The sequence below is a fragment of the Pygoscelis adeliae genome, unplaced genomic scaffold (genome assembly GCF_000699105.1).
Source record: "Pygoscelis adeliae isolate BGI_AS28 unplaced genomic scaffold, ASM69910v1 Scaffold105, whole genome shotgun sequence".
NCBI classification, from domain to species: Eukaryota; Metazoa; Chordata; class Aves; order Sphenisciformes; family Spheniscidae; genus Pygoscelis; species Pygoscelis adeliae.
In genome coordinates, this window is record NW_008824807.1 from 891255 (window position 1) to 905899 (window position 14645).

The 14645-nt window shown below is 43.6% G+C and overlaps 1 protein-coding gene across 1 annotated transcript in view; it reads left to right on the forward strand.

The window, feature by feature from the left end:
• Positions 1-919, forward strand: part of IYD (iodotyrosine deiodinase) — a 19831-nt gene extending 18912 nt beyond the window's left edge. Inside the window, exon 5 of the mRNA XM_009324134.1 lies at positions 737-919. Within this exon, the coding sequence (XP_009322409.1) occupies positions 737-919 (183 nt within the window). The remainder of the gene's footprint in view (positions 1-736) is intronic.
• Positions 920-14645: the final 13726 nt, after the last annotated feature.

Sequence of the window (14645 nt, forward strand, 5' to 3'; positions counted from 1 at the left end):
CCCCCTGAGGAGGAAGGAGCAGCAGAGACAACATGTGATGAACTGACCAAAACCCCCATTCCTGTCCCCCTGCGCCGCTGGAGGGGAGGAGGTAGAGAATTCGGGAGTAAAGTTGAGCCCAGGAAGAAGGGAGGGGTGGGGGGAAGGTGTTTTTAAGATTTGGTTTTATTTCTCATTACCCTACTCCGATTTGGTTGGTAATATATTAAACTAATCTCCCCAAGTCAAGTCTGTTTTGCCCGTGATGGTAATTGGTGAATGATCTCTCCCGGTCCTTATCTTGACCCATGAGTCTTTCGTTACATTTTTCTCTCCCCTGTCCAGCTGAGGAGGGGAGTGACAGAGCGGCTTTGGTGGGCACCTGGTGTTCCAGTGATATCCCCACAACTGCCTCTCAACTTCACTGTAGCCATGGGTCCCCCATTACACTGAGCACTGCAGGCAGACTCCTGCTGTGCAACATGCAACGTCAGGCAGAATAAGGCTATTTCCATTAGCCTGTGCTGTTGCTGTGGTGGAGAAACGCTGTACTTTTCTGTACGCAAAGAAGGTGTCTTTTATGGTACTGTTGAGGCTATCAGTAAATCAAGTGTTCCAAAACCTGTAGAAGAGTCTAATGAAGCAGCGTTTCTGCGCTAGTCAACAGGAGAATGTGTTACAGGTCTGGTGAGAGTAATGGATACAAATACAGACCACAAACCTCTGTCTCACTTCGTTGCTGTCTGTCTCGCTGCAGAACGTGGGTCTGTGCACTGTGACCTCCACACCCCTCAACTGCGGCCCTCAACTCCGGGTGTTGCTCCAGCGCCCAGCAAATGAGAAGCTACTCTTGCTGCTCCCCGTTGGCTATCCCAAGAAAGATGCTACTGTGCCTGCGCTGACGCGGAAGCCTCTGGAAGACATCATGGTGGTCATGTGAGCCCAGCACCACAAGGAAGGAGCACACCCCTGTTGCCGGCTAGTAAGCAGCAGCCCGCTGAAGTTGTCACTCCTGTTTCTGTGTATCGTCCTCCTACGTCACTGCTGCTCTGGCTGTTTACACCTGTATTTCTTTTAGTGCTAGTCTAATCACGGTGGCTGCTTCTACTAATAGCAGTAAGCAGTCAAGCACTGTGCATTTGACAGGTGCTATTACCGATGAGCCCAGGCAGTTGTTCCAGGGGACACGTACAATGGCATTTAAATGACTTCCATCACTCGATTTTTCTTATGCATTGTAGGGACAAATCTCTCCTTGAACTGGAATGTATATTCTCCTTGTACTTTTGTGATTACCATTACACAGTTATTTTCACTTCAGAATTTTAATGCAGGTTGTATTAAAAGATATAAAGAGGTCAAACTCAGCTGTCTTATCTTCATCAGTGTGTGCTATTTAAATGCCCCTTCCTCTTCACTGTGTTCAGTTCTGCATTGGAGGAAGCTATTTTTCTCATTTACAGTAGCATTTTCCCTACTTAATTGATCTCAAAAACCTTGTCTATACTAGGCTTTCTTAAACTATTGCTGGTACAAATGTCTTTGGCTGGGGGAGATCCAGTAGGAACAAGACATCCAAGTAATTTCCTTGTTACCATTTATTTATACATGTTCCAGGCACAGTTAGATCATATGGCAGCTATCAGAGATCATATGGCAGCTATCAGTCATGCCCCCTATATTTGCTGCTTCCACTGGAAGTGGCCCAGAGGGAACTACTATTCTGATTATCCTGTTTATACCTACAACTCTTCCAGTTTAACACTCTGAAATTTAAACTGCTTTAGAGACCCTGACACGCGAGAGGTGCTTTCATGTCACACCAAATCAGGCATATTTTGGTTTATTTTAAGGCTGCTTCCCACAAAAGCAACATGCTCTGCTAAAAACCTTGGTTACAGGCAAGACGTAAATGGGCTCCAGTGGGAGTTGCTCACTGGAAGGCTTGATGCTACAGATACCTGCACTGGCAGAGCCCCCTCGTGGGGTTGAGGTTCCTGCCGGCTTCGGGAACAGCACAATATGTGCTGAAAGAGAGAAGTCCTTCCCTGAAGCTGCCTATATTCTGTGAAATACAGCTGCACTCTCTGCTGTATCTAACTTCAGGCAAATTCAGCCAAATTGGCATCAGCCTTCCTTGTGGGTTGCCTGAGTTAACTCGCTGCACCTTGTCTGGAGTCAGTCCTATTTAACATGACCCGTTGTCAGCTGAGGAAGTGGAGGGGGTAATATTTTGCAGAGGTACAGCTTTTTGCGGTGTCAAGGCCTTTCTGTCTCCCAATGAGAAAAGCTATTTTTGTCTTTGGCAGACCATTTTGTTAGTATTTAGCAGGCATGGCTATGCGTTCACCTGTTTTACTAGCCCCATTTCACATCCTCAGTAGTACAGCAATGGCAGGAAATGTTTCTCATGCATACCTAATCTGAAATGAGCTTTTATAACTACAGTAAAATAAAAAAAGTCCTGTGTCTACACACTTGCAAGGTCTAAAAGCTAGTCAAGGAGAGAGGGATGAGCTGAACCAAGTCAAGGCTGACCGGCTGCAGGTCCCCAGTTATCAGGAATACACGTTAAAATCGCTGTAGCAAGTTTCCCTTCTGTGCAGATGCTGCTCTGCCATATCAGGCCCCTTCGCAAAGCAGTTTGTATCTGCTGTAAATGTATATAAGCCCTATTACATTTGTTTTAATTCAGAGTTCACATCGATAGAGGGCTGAACCTCTGTCGCTTTGTGATCTCTCCTGTAGCTACAGAAATAAACTGCTTCTGCCTGGCCTCAGTCTGCAAAATAGACGGCATGTTTATTCCGCAACAGCACTCAGAGAAGCTTTACCAAATAAATTCAGTTTAAATCAGCATGAGCTTGCATATAGAAGGCTATTTCTAGTACGGTTTCATAATTAAAAAACAAAGAACTAAACCACTTTAAAAATATTAAAAAAATTTGTCACAATAACAAATATTGGTATATACCAATATACCTCTTTATACCCAAAAAGATTACTGGTGGGTTTTTTTCCCCTACATGTTGATTCTGGAAACTAACGTACACATAGTAGCATAAAACAACAAGCCTTCACACCTACTGGATGGGAAAGATTCTACCCTGGAAAGCACTTCTGGAATTGCAAAATATATAAAAGATGATTTTTTTTTTTTTTTTCTCATAAAAATACCTATTCAAATGCAAATACTCCAATAGTATTACAACTGCTGATGATACTGCGGTGTCTCTTGTAAATCATGTTAATGCTCCTGTTGTGACAAGCCTGCTTGGAATTGCCACTGTTCTCTAAGTGTGCTGTCTTGACTTAAAACACAAATTAAATAAGAATAAATTTTTCTTTTCCATGTAGAACATTATTAAATAAAACCGAAGTTAACATCTAAATTGTTTTACGCTTAACTAAGGAATTTTCCTTTGTTTTGGTGAACAAACAATTGTTTTTCAGGAAGAGAACATTCTGGGAGGAATGTCTCCCACACAACCAGTAGGGATTTAATTTTTATATTCCTCCCCTTGCTACCTTTTAAACCAAGACTGAAAGACTTGACAAGATTAGCAAAAGAGGCTGGAACTTGGCATCTCTTCTCATGATACCTTATGGCCACATCTCCCAAAGGCTCTGGACTCAGCCTACCCACCTCTTTTAGAAAATGACTGTACCACTTAGATGGGAACTAAAGTCCTTTAGCAAAAGTAGCTCTAAATACAAGTTTTCCAGAATCACAGAATAATCGAGGTTGGAATGGACTTCCAGTGTTCATCCTCTCCAAAATTCTGCCTAAAGCAGGTCTAGTTAGATTGGGTTGCTTAAGGTCTTGTCCGGTCAAATCTTGAACAAATCTAAAGATGAAGAGTCTACAACCTCTTTGGGCAACCTGTATGGTATTTGTTCACTTCCATAGTAAAAAAAATGTTTTCCTGCTATCTAATCAGAATCTTCCATGTTTCAACTTGTGTCCATTGCCTCTTGGACAATGCTGTGTATCTCCAAGAGAAGTCTGGCTTCATCTTCTCTGTATCTTCCAATCAGGTAGCTGCAGACAGCACTTAGGTCTCCCATGAGCCTTCTCTTCTCCAGACTGAACAAACACAGCTCTGCGTGCTCCAGCTCCCTGGCCAGCTTGGTGGCATCTGCTGAATGTGCTCCAGCATGTCACTATCTTTCTGGTACTGAGCAGGCCAAAACTGGACACAGTACTCCAGACATGAGCTCACAAGTGCCAAATAGAGAGGAAGGATCACTTCCCTGGACCTAGTTGCTACACTTTTACTAATGCAGCCCAGGATGTGGTTGGCCTTCTTTGCTGCAAGGGCACACTGCTGATTCATGTTCAACTTGTCCACCATGGGGTCCTTTTCTGAAGAGCTGCTTGCAGACAGCTGGTCCCAGCCTCTACAGTGGCACTGGGTTATTCTAGTCCAGGTGCAGGACTTTGTATTTACTTTTGATGAAGTCCATGAGGTTTCTATCAGCCCATTTCTGCAGCCCGTTCAGGTCCCTCTAAATAGCATCCCCACTCTCCAGTGTTACAACCACTTCCTGCAATTTGATGTCAGCCCCAAACTTGCTAAGAGTGCACCCTGTCCTGTCATCTTTTGCCCTCACTTCTCTTCAGGTTATGGTAACCCTGCCCAGGCATATCTAGTTTAAAGTCTTCCCTACCAGGTTAGCAAGCTTGTTTCCAGACACACGCTTGCCCCACTTTCTCAGATGTATCCCACCCCTGTTCAGTAGCCCTCGTTCCTAAGAGTCCTGTAGTCAAAAATACCAAGCCTGGCAGGGCTGTGATACCAGCCACACAGGCGGGTGTTGACCCACTGAAGGAGTCCACTCCTGCTCAGGCCTTTCCCCTTGACTAGAGAGGAGACAGCACCTTCACCCTGCTCCCAGAGCCACCTGGTCATTCTTGCTTGATATGCTCCCAGTCACTCATGGCAGCATTAGTGGTGCCCACATGGATAAGTAGCAAGGAGTAGTAGCTTGAGGTCCCATGAGGACCATCCCTGGTCCTGGCCCTGGCAAGCAGCAAACCTCCTGAGACATCAGGCTGGGTCAGCAAGCAGGCTCCAGGGACTCTCTCACGCCTTTCCCGTTGGTATAGGCCCTAGGCTTGGGCCCCGCTGTACCCCTATGGTCAGGGCACCCAGCAACGTATTTCTGCTGCAGTTGTAGATCTGCAGCTGCAGCAGGCACCCCCCCTCCTGTGGCCCGAAGCCGCCAGCCCACCACCCCCCCCCCACGCACACAGATAGGCAGGGGGTGTTGATCTCTGGGAGGCAGGGGGGATGGAGGGTGGGGAAGTGTCACCCTGGAGCAGTAGGTGCTTGTGTGTGGCTTCCTACGTCTCTGAGAGGAGGGCTGGTAGCATCGGTAGCATTCACGGGCTAAACCCCGGGTGCCTGAGGGGTGCTCAGACAGGCTTGTTATCTCGCAAGAAGGAAACGACCAACAAGCAGAGTGAGACAGAGAGGAGTGTTGCCCAAGAGCAGACTATGCTGGGCCTCCCTTTCCTGGGAGGACGGTGTTGGCAGCCTTCATGAGCTAAGTGACTCCCCACCCCACTGGGGGGAGCATTTGGGTGGGCTTGTAGTCCCGTGAGAGGGGACCCACAGAGGTGGGAAGTGTCACCCAGGAGCATGGGATGCCACGGCTTCTTTTTGCTGTGAGGGCAGATGTAGTGGCAGAAGTGTGCAGCACTGATGGAGTTCATGACCTAAATGTCACGTTCTTTGGGAGGTGTTTGAGTGGACTCATAGTCCTATGAGAACAGTGATGCTGGGGAAGGAGGGGAGACACTTCAGTCAGGAGCAACAGGCACCTGCCTGTTTGCTGCCATTTGCTGTCAGAGCATTCATAAGCTACGTGAAGGAAGCTGGAGGAGGTGTTCAGGTGGGCACATAGTCTCATGAGGAGAAACCTGCTAGGGAAGGAAGGGGGGAAGTGTAGCAGCCCAAGAGTAGCAGATGGCTGTGCTGGGCTTTCCCTTTTCTGTCGAGGATGGTGTGGGTGGCAGAAGTATGTGGCAGGGACAGTGTTCATCAGTGAAGTGACAGGCTCTTGTGAGGGAAGGGGACTTTTGGCTGACCATGTAGTCTGCTGTGTAAGCATGGTCTCCTAGACTTGAAAGCAGCTGCCCTCTGGCTATCTCAGCAAAGATGCCTCGCAGGTGGCCTCAAGTCAAGCCATTCCCTCCAGCTGTATGATGCAGTGTGTGCCATCTCATCTCATTTTAAAAAAAGAAGAGAATACCTCATCTCTTGATGATCAGATCCTCATTGAGCACTGCGTGAAAACCTTGGTAGAGCGCGCATTTCTTTGAGTCACCCTTGTGCCCTTTTGTCAAAGCATGACTGTTCCTTAGGGACAGTTATTGTCCTTGTTCACAATCAACAATTGAATGCCACCTCATGAAAACATGGGTGGTTTTTTTGGGAAAAAAAAAAAGCTGTTAACATTGAATAACTTTTCTGGGATCTTTCTTCTTTGAACTGTGTGGACAAATTTGTATGCATTCAAGGACCCTCATTGTCTGAGGTTTGCCAGACAAATGGGCTTGAAATCAGGTGCGACGTGGTGGGTTGCATCACAACTCAGATGATTAAAGGAATGAGTATCACATGTTGTTGGAGCCTGGAACTATGGCAAACTGCCCATCTCCTCCCACTGCATGGCTAAACTGGCATTGGTTTCAGTTTGCCCTTGAATACTGAGCGGTAAGCTATTGCAGCTCACCTGGTGCTTCATTAGCAATCTGGCTGGCTACTGGAAATACTACTGGAGTAGCAGCATCTTACCCACTCCATCATCTTCCTTTCCAGCTAGGTGAGCCAGAACCCAATTGATTCTGTTAGAAAGTAATTTATTTATTTATTTATTTTAGTGATTCAGAGTGCAAGGTATGAGGACTCTGTTGTCAATACACACTGGTGTATATGCCCATCTCCTCTATAGCTTAGAACTCACCTATGTGATCAAGTGTGAGATTCCCACAAGCTGTAGTAACCATCTAAGTGCACTGCTCTCAGCTCGAAGAAAATAGCAGGTTGTTGGTATTTAGCTTAGTTTGCAAATAGTTTAAAGCTAAGTGTTGTTATCTTGCATTTGATGGAGATAACTGTGCCCAAGAACAGCTACTGGGTCTGAGCTGGTGCACAGGGATGTATTAAGCTGTAGTTTATCAGCTGTGTATTTGAGCACTTCTTACCATAAGAAATCATGCTAATACAATAAAAGCAAAGCAGTTCTGGGTGTAAGGAAGTCTTAACGTGGTGCTGTGTATCCTGGATGAACAGAAGCATGCAAGCCATAACCTCAGGTTGTGGTTTTGCTCTAACTAAGCTGCAGCACTTCGAAGACCTTTAAGCAAGCAGATATGCAGTCAGCATCTGATTGATTTATTTCTTTAATTGCTACATAGATCTCATGGACTCAAGAAAAATTAATCTCGAGAAAGCATCCAGCTCCCACACGAAGGCAGGATCAGCTGTACCTGAATGCCAGGTACCGACAGAACATGAATCCACAGCACTAATCTACTGCTCCCAGCAAAACACTTACAAGAAATAAAAACTTAAAAGCTAATTCTGCCACCACATACAAGTGCTAGGAAGGTTTTTTTCCAGAAGGGCTCAGTGTTGGCTTCATGTTGCTGTCACTGATCAGACCTCCATGGACATCATTAGGAAGAGGTTGGCTGCAGTATTGTTTTTGAAGATTTCCACCCACCTGAGCTTAGTCATTTGTTCTGCTTTTGCAGAACAGACATTGTATTCATGACTCATAACTCTCAAGGCATTTCATTATTTGTTTGGCTAACATTACCTATATCAGACATCTAAGAGAGCTATAACCTCTCAGCCAAGTCTTTGCCCATATAGACGGAACTCCCCTATGCTTGTGGAGTGTAAATAATAAGGAGAACGCTCAATGGCATAAAAGCTGGGCAACAAGTCCATTCAAATTTAAGAAGGAGGAAAGCCCTTGAAGCTTGAATCAGCACAGCAGCAAATTATCAGTTAGACATCGCATCCTGTTGTGGGTTGTGTGTAATCACTATTAACCTTAGCTACAAGGCTGGAACTGCATTGAACTAGTTCTGGTAGAAACACAGACAACAAAGGCAGTCCGAGACCCAGGTAGCACAGTCTAAGACATGGGAAAACAATACTGATCAGAGAGACAGGTAATGACCATAACCTCAAGGCATCAGTTACCAAGCTTTTTGAGGCGCAGCATTGAGAGATGAGGTGTTTGAAGGATTTTTAAGAGGAGAACAATGAGATACTTGGAGTTATTTATGAGGAGCTGTCCTGAACCTGAGGGTAAGTTCTTGTGTCTTACCTGAGGGTAAGATATTGTAACTGGCATCACTAGTGACTCAGCTTGAAACGGTGAGACCAGAGTTGGACAGTTTTGCCCTAGAATGTGCCAGTGTTGGTGGAGTTGTCCTGAGGAATACCTCTCGCAAATACCAAGTTCAAAGTACATATATTGAGAGTAGGGTAGACACAAGCACAGCTGTGAAGACCCACGACAGTCACCGATGTGCTTCAAAGAGAGGATCTGCTTTAACAGACTGACTTATTTTCCGTTGGATATGCAGTAGGGACACTGGTCCATAGATTATGCACTAGATTTTAAGGAAGATTTTGTGTCACTGTTTTTGTAGTGCAAATGGTCCAAATGTCACAAGGCTTTTAGCATTTTCAAACTATTCCTTTAGCTCACTCATAGGATGAGAACAATTCGTGCAGCTTGCAGAAGGTTGTCATAACCAATTCTCTCTGGGACCAATGCCAAGGTACCACTCTTTGGTGAAGAGAAATATGTTCCCTAGCAGCTTGCTGTGAAAGGCATCTCTATGAAAGTAGTATTACCAAGTGGAAGGGGTAACAAAAACTTTCTGGTTTTGCCTTCCAGGGACAAATAAGTATGATATATCATGTAAGTCTCATGCAGCAACTGTTCCTGGTGATGCAAGGTAATCTATAAAGCTGTTGTGACTTCTGGTTTTGTATAAGCAACGTACCTGATGTTCATGTGAGCTGCTTCTCCTCTAACATGGCGACCTAAAAGAATAGCTTTAGAAAGAGAGAACCATAGATTGGCAGCCAGAAAAAAAAAGGAGGGGGGGGGGGAATATTGAATTCCATTTTGTTAAACCTGCAGGAGCCTCTGAGAGTGTTGTCCCTGCAACAGACTTCCATGTCTTACTGCAGTCCCAGGGTCTAGCCAGGGTTGATGATACACAGTATCTGCCTGCATGAAGTTAATGAGGGCCTAATGGCTTCAGTGTGGAAGGCTTTTTGTGGTGGAGAGGAGTTTGGGGTAAGGGTGTGAAAGGTTTTAGCAAGGGTACTTTTGGCATCATAACATTAATTAGTAATACTCCGTACTGTTTTGATCACCCCTTTTTCAGTCTGAAGATCTTAGGCTGCTTTCAGTAATAGCATAACCTCTGTGCACCAGTGAACTTGTTCTTTGGGTTTTACAGCTGAGGAAAAAATTAACTCTATCCCTGCCAAAACCAGGACAGACATTGAGCAAGACGAGCAGCAACTACTAGGCAATGCGTAAGTGTCCACACAAAGGGGTGAAAGAGCTGAGGAGAAGAGCTTTCCTGCACTGCCAGGGCAGTGTGCGTTCGGGATTGGCCATTCTGTTTTTTCCTGTATGAGCTGGGATGCATTAAATTTAGAGCTGACTTTGAATTTGAGGAGATTATGTGGCTATTGAAAAACTCGTGTGACTCCTGAGATTATGTGTAAAGGCTACTAATGAGTGATGACTTAGCTGCTGCCAAGCAGGACAGTTGTGGCACTGCTCCTATTTGGTATAGGACTTTTATTTCTCAGAGTGCTTCTTAGGCTTAATACAATACAGCAGCTCATTCTTTAATTTTGGTCTCCATTTTCCTTTTTGCTGGAAAATGGAGATGAGGCATATGGTGGGAGAAGAATAATTTTAAACTCAGTGAAATATAAATATTGGTCAAAGCAAAAAGGTGGTATAATCAATAAGCAGTGTTGGACTCATACATGGCTTTATGAATTAAAGTATTAAGTAATCATGTATTTTACACAGTTTTGCAAAATGGTATAAAGTAAGAGCATCCTCAACTTTAAACTAGGGTGACTTATCAATTAACTTTGGAAGTAGCTGATCCTGCAAAGGGAAGAAAAACAAACTTCAAAAGGAAGCATTGAAATATTTATAAATACACTATTTAGAAAGCAAAAGCCACTGGAGATACTGACTCATTTTGGTTAACTGCATTTTTGAGAAAGCATGAAAAGAATTGTGATTATTTCTTCCTTTTACTGCTTTGGAGACCAAAGCAGCATATGCAAGTGTAATCACTTGAAAGAGATTTAGGATCTGTTTCATGCTGAACTGTGTTTCAGACTGCCCTTGAAATGAGAAATTGCATTTCCAAGCTGTCTGCTAGCTAAGACGTCAAGCCAACAACTGATCATCTGTATGTAGGATTCCAGATGGTGTTTCAGCTTAAGGGTATGTTCTGAGTTGAACAGGGCTCAGTAGCTCATTTCTGTAGCTCAGTGAGATCTGAGAGACAAAGATGATGCACAAACCTTAAACACATTACATCTTGGAACGTCTCACTTTGCTACAATAGCATCGTAAATGAAAGGTGGTCAACGGACGGTACTAGACAGGGAGATTTCTTATCGTGACCGCTAACTCCAGCTGTGCAAGTACGTGTAAATGTGTACGTATAAAAGTATGTATGTATACATGTATATATAAAGCATAGGTGAAGTATGTGGCGCAGCAGAATTGTTCTTGCCTCATGTGATATGGATTGGTGCTTCGTAAGTGGCTGTAGTTTTGCCACTTTCCCAGGAGGGAAATCTTAGGCAAACACCAAACATTGCTGCTTTTGGAAGGTACAGAATTAAGTCTAGGAAAAAGCTCTAAGGGAAGAAAGAATCTTACAAAGTGTCTTGCTTCCTACCAGAAGGTAGGAATGTGTTATATAAGATCACCTTTAACTACTGCTTCTCCCTGCTACCTGATGCACCTTGAGTGCATTCATGATGAATGAACAGTGGCAAAATAATAGCTGCTTCTTGTTTACCTAATTTCCAATGTTATCTGCCTCAACGTCTTTTCTGTCCTTCATTTCTCATCTGTCACTTTACGCTAGATTTTTGCTATAGGTACTTTTTGAGTTTTGAGCATGGTGTTCCTTTTCGTTAATAGAAACACAAAATGTTGCAGTAGCATTAGATACTAACCAAATGGTGCTGAACATCTCATGAGTCTGATTACTTCAGGGTTTCGGAAGCTCTAAGGCTACTTGTACTCTATCCTCAGTAACTGGATTTCAACTTGGCATCCCGGAGCGAGTAATTTGAGCTGGTTGCATCCATGTTGTTAGTAGGCTCACAGGCCTGACTTTTCCCTGCCTGAAGAACACGTTGTCTTGTTACTGACTAGATTCAGAACAAGAGCTGACATGTAAGCAGTACGGGTATGTGTTTTCATTCTAACCTCCAAGCCTGTGTCTCTCTATATATTGCTGCTGTTCTGTAATATCGAACAATACCTGATGGAATATTTACTGTGAAGAGGACCAGAGCTATGGCATGATTCTCAGATTTTGTGTACGGGGTCTGGACAGAGATCTTAGCCCTTTTGCGTTACATGGGGTAGCACTTCATGTCTTATCAGCCTTCATGATGCAGCAGTCTGCCATGTGTGGTTTTAATAATAGAGTAGAAATATCAACTTTTCAAGGCCATGGTCAGCCCACAGAGGTAAATGACTTAGCCTTCCTGTACTTAGTAGCACCAAGGTGTAAGCCATTTCTGGATTTATCAACTCCATTAGCAAAGCATGTAAGTTGAGAGTTTCCCATGTGTAATTTATTTCTGTTTAAAGGGTATGTAACTTTACACTTGGTGTACATGAGCAAAAATATTTGACAGAAACAAGTATGAGTACTATGTAAAGTGTGTTGAGTTGGCAGAAGACCTAGGAAAACAGCAAGCACAGGTCAGTAGCAAGATCTCAATTTTTGTGCGCTTATTTTTACTGAGATTTTTCTCTATGTCGGTACAGCACCTGGACTCCATTCACGTGTGTAACAAAAAGCAGTCCTCACCCCGAAGTTTGTGTCTTCCTTTCAGCTGAATTTGTTATATTATCTGTTTATAACTAGATGACAAAACACGAATAGAAGTATGAATGAGGTACTAAACAAAGGTTAAGCAAGCTGCTGTCAACTGTTGTCTATTTTAACTGCCAGCAGGAAATCTGGCAGGTACCTCCAAATTGAAGTGAGTAACTCTCTGAATATTACCTTCCTGTTTCATTTAGTAAATTGTTGATGAACAAACTGCAGAGTTCAAGAATGCAATTATTTGAAATTAGTAGTGAATTTCTTTAGCACATAATTGATATTCTGTGAATCATTTGATTAGCAGCTGAAAACAGTTTGTAATTGATGCTGTAATTAGCTAGCACAGTGCTCACTCCAAATGAGACTGCAGTGTTATAAATTGGGGTAGACCTAATTATCCAACTAGAATACAGAGTCAATGCAGCTTGACTTCTAACTAACTTACATTGAACAAATGTCTTGTAATAGAGGACTACATGTTCACTTGCAGGAATCAAACATGGAAGACTTGCAACCAGGCCTGGATCAAAAATTGCCTCAGAATTCACTTCCTTCTAATTCTGTGCTGATGTCAGATGGCTGTGGGTTCCCAGTTCATGGTTTCACATCTCACTGAGAGGTCAGGGCAGGGTGGACTAAAAGTGATTGATGTATGAAAATCAGCATGGAGAGTAGCCGTGAAGGGTGGAAGACCCTCTGAACAAATGCCTATTATCTGTGGGATGTTCCTTCAGAGCATGAAGGTCTCTCTTGACTGAAGGCTGTGTATTTTCACCTGCATAATCATTCAGCAGACCTGTCTTGTGGGAGGGACACGTGTTTCCTCCTGCCTTTTAGAAGTAGGAAAGCAGAGTCCTCCTGTGAGCAGCTTGAATGGGGAAATAATATTCTCTGCAGGGATTATTCAGAGTTAGCTGATGTAATCGGAGACTGTGTTGCCTGCAGGCCAGTATCCCTGCCCAGAGATAAAATACCTTTTGTAAGAAAAAGTAAATAATGTTTTAAATAACCCTTTTTTTTCTTTGGTTGGTTTATGAACTGTGTAACTACCCTGGCATGTCTGTTATGCTCTCCAAAGGCTGGATACATAAATGAAAAAAAAAAAAAAGGATTTTTTAATTGTATTGTTTAGCTTCTCAGAGTAAGTCTAGTCATATGGAATGGGATTTCCCTTGACCTTTTGTAGGTACAATAATCTTTTTATCTCCAGCTGCTTCTAGTTGGCAAGAAAATACATGAAGCGCTCCACTACCTTTACTGCCATTTTCTGGGGACCACTAGATGGCATAGGAACACTATGTAGGAACAGAGGACTTTTGCCTGGAAATGAGTTGGCTCATTAAGTCCGCTTACTCCTGTTACCTTTAACCATATTCTGTTACCCAAATCACAGATCTAGGAATATGCATCTGAGAATAAAACCCTAGAGTTTTGTCTGTGATCAAAAAGGGACTGCACAGAAAGCACAAAATTTGGCATGCACTTACATAGCTTAAGAGTTGACTGTAAATGCAAAGGGTGGGATTCATCTCATTCAAGCTCTGATAGGCTTAGATAGGTGGGGTTTTTCTTCACTGTAGAAGGGACCCAGCTTTGTCTAGTCACCTACCCAGATATTGCCATATGCTTTGTAGCGATACAGACCCAGAAGGCTTCACGTTAGCCATCCAGCAGACTGTCATGTTCACTAGGTGTCTTTAAATAAGAAAATGGTCACTAATTTCCAGCCATTTCCTTTCATTGAATTCATTCTCCATGTATTTCCCTTCTTCCCCTGTGTGTCTTCATACTTGCGTCCAGACCCCTGCAATCCCGGCTAGCCAGCAGCTAAGGCATGTCATGCAGGCACTTTTCTCCCAAGGAGCAGATCCAACCCCAGTTCACTCAAAGGCTCTTAATTGCTCATGTGAAGCACAAGGCATGGTTTGTCCTCTGGGCAAGACGTGTAGGTGTTTAATTTCTGCGCTTTGCCTGAGAGAAGGTAACCACAAAGAGGGGCATCACTCCAAAGGAGTTTCTTTCTCTTCAGACATTGATAAGTAGTGAGTGAATTATGCAACATAAGACTGAGAAGAACTGTGGAGAAAAAGCTTTCCCCCCACTTCCCCCACCTTGACTCTGAAGTAAATCTTTCTTTATTTACTCTCTACTTAAGGAATTATGGAATAAGTTGTGTATGAAAACTAGAACTGTCTCTATTTCCATAAGTGATGTGAGAATTAAGCCTGGGGTTTTAAATAACTTAGGAAGTAAGTACAAGTCACCTTATAATATGGACTGTGGTGGTCTTAGAAGCCTAACGGGAGCATAGACGTGCAAAAAGGCCTGGGAGTGAAATACAGATTTGAAGGCATGTCTGTAATGCTGTGTTCAGGCTAGCTCTACTGTTGTGTTACAACAAAAAAATTGCATACTGGGGGAAGGTAGGTTTGACTTTGCCTGCAGGTGCAGAGGAGTTAGTTGCCCAAGCAGCAAGTCAGATGCCAACATCAAATGAAGGAGCATCTGGTGC